Source organism: Triticum aestivum, chromosome 3D (assembly GCF_018294505.1).
Source record: "Triticum aestivum cultivar Chinese Spring chromosome 3D, IWGSC CS RefSeq v2.1, whole genome shotgun sequence".
Classification (NCBI taxonomy): Eukaryota; Viridiplantae; Streptophyta; class Magnoliopsida; order Poales; family Poaceae; genus Triticum; species Triticum aestivum.
In genome coordinates, this window is record NC_057802.1 from 423,162,141 (window position 1) to 423,168,183 (window position 6,043).

Sequence of the window (6,043 nt, forward strand, 5' to 3'; positions counted from 1 at the left end):
GATCTAAGGAAATGATACTTGACATTAGAAAAGCTTTAGCAAACGAACTACACGATCTAGTGCTATGCTTAGGATTGGGTCTTGTCCATCACATCATTCTCCTAATGATGTGATCCCGTTATCAATGACATCCAATGTCCATGGTCAGGAAACCGTAACCATCTATTGATCAACGAGCTAGTCAACTAGAGGCTCACTAGGGACATGTTATGGTCTATGTGTTCACACATGTATTACGATTTCCGGATAACACAATTATAGCATGAACAATAGACAATTATCATGAATAAGGAAATATAATAATAACCATTTTATTATTGCCTCTAGGGCATATTTCCAACAATGACCTCTGGAGTGTGGGTTGAGTCGACGATCAGAATCGTTTGCTCCGAGTGTAAGGATGGCGATGACACCTCTAGGAGAGGAGTGATGATGATGACGCTTGCGTGCTGTCTCGCCAAGGCTCTCTTTGGAGCGGTGTGTGGGGTTTCTTATGTGTGCCGCTCAGCGGTTGTGATGTTTTTCACCCGGTTCTCCATAATTAACTGGGCAATCTGGTTTTCGCCCGGTTTTCCCTAACTAACTGAGCAACTCTTTTCTTTTTAATGAATACATGATAACCTATTTTGAAAGAAAAAAATTGAACCTGGAAAATTTGGGACCGTAAGAGCAACTCCAATAACTCCTGTTTACGGGAAGTTGAGGGTAAAATAGGCCCCCAACAGCTCATGTAAACCCGTTTTTTATGGGATCCCGTATAATCGTCTCCCTCGCGTCTCATTTACGGGAAGATGGTACACGTCGCACGAGCCCCCCCCCTCCCGGTCCCCGTCATCAAATAAAAATCAACAAGTGCCAAGTAAAAATGGCTGATAAAAGGTCCAACTTTTGCACCATAAAAACTAGGCCTTAAAAAGCTAATATTTTGCACCCAACTTAATTAGGTAAAAATCATACAAAAGTTGCCATTCTTTTTGAAATAAAACTACCATGCAACCCGGGATTCAAAAATACACATAATGTGTAATTTGGCATGTTTATGATAAAAATACCCGGTCTTACATTTGTTTACAGAGGGAGTAATAAACTACCATGTATTCATGATTTTATCATGCATATAAAAAGCATATGTGGTTCCAGAAATCATGCCATGTTGTACATACTCATTTTTCCATGGCTCGTAAACTTTCATTTGCCAAAGCTCTGAAATATGCCATGGATGTAAAACTAGCCCATGGTACAGCAAAGCAATTTGCCATGGCCTGAAAAAACTTGTCATGTTCTAGGAAAGTATTTTGCTATGGTTCTGAAATTAAATTTGCCATGGGATCTGAATTTTAGTAAGAAGGACATTTTCACAACTTGTCATGTCCAGCACAACACATGCTCACAAAAATTGCCATGTGACTTATTTTTTTCTATTTTTTGCCATGGTGTAAGAAACGAAATAATTCAAAAAATTGCCATGTTGTGACCCCCCCCCCCCGAACTGCCATGTGATCAATCCAAACATATTCACAACTTGCCATGCAAACTTGGACCAAATTTATATTAATGAATATCAACATCTACAATACTGAAGTTATACAATATGAAATTAATTTCATATGCATCTAATGATATTGATTTCATATTGTGAATGTTGTTTTTTGTTGGTCAAACTGTATAAAAATTGACTTCAGATAAATTTTATAGGCAAAGTAAAGAAAAAAAAAGGGATTACGTGACACGGATCTTTGGAACATGGAGGCCTATGCACCCGAAATGGAAAACGTTTTTTTAAATAAAAAGTGTCAAGAATTTCTTTTTTTTAACATATATGGTCTAGCGTAATACTCGGGTGAAAGGTTTCACGGAGAAATGACTCCCATGGTATTCTGTGCGAAGAAAAACAAAACCGGCACCATATTAGAGTTACTATTCACTTCTTCTTTTTTGTAATCTCAAATTTGTTTTCTTGGCCCTGGAGTCGGTCGACGATATTCCTTCGTCAAACTTTTCACACCGGTGGAATGCCTAATCATGTTTGATTTCAAAAAGTTTCAGACTTTTTTACTTTTTTTCTATTCTCTAAATTATTTTTTCAAGTCGGGTACAGTGAGACCCGAGACCCATTGGCTATTTCCGAGGGTGTACCTGTTTATTTTACGGTCCAATTTTTAGACATGAAAGAAGCTTCCTCGGGGAAACCCTTGCGCCGCATGGTCGTTGGTCAAATCTGGAATTAGGCGAGCACACGCAAGTACGCAACCGCCGTCCACCGGCCCGCCCGGGCATGATACTCGTGCCGCCGCCCGTACCGATCATCCGACGGCACAGCCTCGACGAGTCTTCGCCAGCTCCGACGTTTTCTTTTCTTTTCTGGTCGCGCCAGATCTTAGGCACCAACCACAGCCAGCCACGCATCCCCCCACCCCACGCGCGCCCGCCCGCCCCGCTGTCCTCCCTCCCCATACCGCCCGCTCCACCTCTCCCCAAATCCGATTGCCCCCGCAACCTAGGAGCTCCGCTCCCCCACGCCTCTCGCCCCACCTCCGATCCCTCCACGGCCTCCTCCGGCGACGCCGCCAACCGCACCACCGGTCCCCGAATCTAGGGTTCCCCCGCGGCCGGATCACGCCTGGAGGCCTCCAACGATGCTGCCGTGCGCGCGGTCGGTGCTGCGGAGGAGGGGGCTGGCCCTCCTGCGCGGGTTCGCCGAGGGCGACTGCGGCAGGGGGGAGGCGCTCGCCAATGCCAGGTGCGCGGCCACGCTGGCCGGGCTAGGTGGCAGGGTCGGGCGCTGGGCCGATCCGCCGGCGCGCGGCGAGCCGCGCCGGTTGGGCGCGGGCTGGCCCGCGGGCGCGCAGACGAGGAGCTTCCTCGGGTGCGGCGACGGGGAGGAGGGGAGCGTCCTCTCCAAGGTCTACGAGGAGAGGCGCGTGATGGGGTAATATATCAACGATGGCCCGCTTGCTCGGGGTGCTCTCCAGGTGACTTGACTTCTGAAATGGGAATGATTGATTGTGGTGGCTGTGTCGTCCTAGGTACTCGCCGGAGCAGATGTATGCCGTCGTCGCGGCTGTGGACCTCTACGAGGATTTTGTGCCCTGGTGCCAGCGGTCCAGGGTTATTAGGCGGTATGACGACGGCTCGTTTGACGCCGAGCTCGAAATTGGATTCAAGTTCTTTGTCGAAAGCTATGTCTCTCATGTGGAGATGGAGAAGCCCAAATATATCAAGGTGAGACTTGTGTAATGCACCAGTCACCCCTCTCATGGGGTAATGTAGTATGATATGAAGGCAGACAATTCAATTCGTATCACCTAATTAGATCATTGGTTCACAAAATATTCTAGAATAAGAAACCTATCAGGGATGAAAGTTGTTCTAGAATGAGCTGTATTGCAAATTCAATCATATTCATGACATATGCGGTAGCTATTTATTCCTTTTGTAATTGCAAAACCACCATCATGATTTATATCATTCATCACAGTGAGCTGCAAATGGATGTACTATTCCAAGGGAGTATTGTTGTCACTTGTAAAAATTTGATTCATCGCTTTCTTCGATGGTTTATTGTTGGATCTGCTGATTATAACACTTTAACCTGGTTTAGTATCGGCAGTATTATTTTTTCCATGAGCTTATCCTAGGTTATTTGTTTATATTCATATTGTTAATACGCCCAGATTCTTATGTGGCCGGACATGATATTATTGTAGCTGAACTATAAGTAGCGAACACTTATTATGTTGGAGATAGTGTTGGTAGGTTCTTCAAATACAGTTTCCCCAACACGACACAATTGCCGCATACCTTCAAATACGATATCTAACTAGCTTTAGCGCTTGGATCCCAGGCAGAGAAAGAAAATGAACTATCTGCTGTTTGCCGGTTTTGGTTGGGATAGAATTAACCTGCTTTTGAGAAAACTTAAGCATTTCTGAGTTATTACTAAATTCACACTTGGAACTAACCAATATGAGCAGATATTGTTCTCGACTCATATCATAGATATTCTGTTCACCTTGTCATTATATATTGTGTGAAAGTATCATCACAGTGTCATAAACCTGAAAACGTATCATCCATTTAAAATCAACCAAGACAGAACATAACAAGAGTATGCACCAAAGTTTCATCATGAGCCTTTTTTAAACTGAAACTTTGATGGCTTCTGTAAATACGGATGTTTCTCTATGGATTGATTTCTTTGATAAGCACAACTGTAGAAGTACTTTGCCTGAAAACTCGGAGGTGCAATTGATTTTGAGGTCATGACATTTGATCAGCTCTTGGATGACAGACTTCCTTAAGATGTACACAAACTAGCCGAAACCCAGCTTACTTGCACGGCTAGATATTGCAATACATACATATGCGGTAATACCGATGAAGTGCCATACACTGGTTCTCATAGATCTGTAACAGTTCTAATACATGTTTTTTTAATCTTTTTTTGAATTTTCATGTTTTTTATCTGATTAATCAGCACTGTTATAGTCTGAACCCACCCTAATATGCAGTTTAGATCTGTCTCTTCGCTTTTTCTAATTAATGTGCGAACTTCTAGCCTTCCAGAGCAAGCGTGATAGCTTCTTTTCACTTTGTTCTAATAAATACATTGGTCAATGGATGAAAGTCTATTTATCAATTTGGATAGTTGGTCAATAGCTAGGGTACCTCTTTAACTTTCTGTATTTATCACAGTGATAGTCAATTCTCTGTAGCAACACTAACACTTTGTTTGTCCTACTTCTTACCTGAATTGAGTAGTTGCATTGTTTTTTGCTTCTGACTCTATTGCTCTGGTGCAGACGACTGCGTCTCAAAGTGGACTTTTCGATCATTTGATAAACGTTTGGGAATTCAAGCCTGGTCCTGTTCCTGGAACCTGTGACCTTTACTTCTTAGTCGATTTTAAGTTTCAGTCACCCCTATATCGGCAGGTAAAACTTGTTTGCTATGAGTATGTATACATATCAAGTGGCTTCATTTTGTTATTTTCCTCAGTCCTTATCAAGCTTTTCACCGCAGGTTGCTTCCATGTTCTTCAAGGAAGTTGTTTCCAAGCTCGTGGGCTCATTTAGCGATCGATGTTTTAGAATTTATGGACCTGCCGTTCCTGTGCTGGAAAAGCCTTACGGGCATGGAAGATAAACACAAATAATCCAATTTTGAAGAATCTCTTCATGGTAACTTGTCTCAACTACAACAGAGGATGACCATGCATATAGTCCTCCATTTGTGATGTCACGGTACCATTAGGCAAGTGGGTCTCGAGGGAAATTGGCCAGAATTTTCACTCTTTGGCTATTTCTACGGAGAGATTTTTTATGTACGACTAGTTTACTATCCATGTGTAACAGCAAAATGGCCACACACACATACGATTGTTTGCCTGGTCAATCGGAAAGTGTAATTGGCCCTGAACTATGGGCACAAAGCGTATAAGCATGATGTATGCTTCTGATGTTATGCGAACGGCAGCCTTGTGACTTCCTCGCTCGTCTTTTGAGCCATCTTCTATTCATTTTTGTTACATTATGTTCCTTCTTCCTGTAGCTAAAAAACAAGGGTTTTGCTCTCCTCTGTCGGTAAGTCCCGCTGTAGCAGACAATGAATTCAGAGACGCTCCACACACGACAGTATGGATTGGCTCGTTTTGTAATCTGTGTGGCTTCAAAATCCTGTTGTGCACACATCGTGTATGAAAGATTGTGTGCTCATCAATTTCGTTTTCTGTCCACCACCGACTGCCTCTGATCCTCCCTTCCTCTCTAATGATTCGACTGATCCAGGGGTTCCTTTGTGCAACCTTCCTGACCTTGGTTGACAGTGAACATGGGATCTAGGGCTTCTTATTGCATTGAATGCAAGCGGGTCGCAAAACGGGAAGCCAAAGGAGAAGATGGAGGATCTTATTGATCGTTTGAGTCTGAAAAAGGAAGAGGATGATAAATTTATGTTGGAAGAAGTCCAGGAATCGATTGAACTGGCGAAGTGGCTTGCTCTGGCAAGAGTGCACACACCCAGAGGCGATTCTATGTACAAGCTG

General features: G+C 43.4%; 1 protein-coding gene across 1 annotated transcript; it reads left to right on the forward strand.

The window, feature by feature from the left end:
* The first annotated feature begins 2,247 nt into the window (after positions 1-2,247).
* On the forward strand, positions 2,248-5,532 carry LOC123079324 (coenzyme Q-binding protein COQ10 homolog, mitochondrial). The gene is made up of 4 exons (XM_044502078.1): positions 2,248-2,929; positions 3,027-3,222; positions 4,803-4,934; positions 5,023-5,532. The coding sequence occupies exons 1-4, from the start codon at positions 2,637-2,639 to the stop codon at positions 5,143-5,145; spliced, it is 744 nt and encodes a 247-aa protein (XP_044358013.1). The 5' UTR covers positions 2,248-2,636; the 3' UTR covers positions 5,146-5,532.
* The last annotated feature ends 511 nt before the right edge of the window (positions 5,533-6,043 follow it).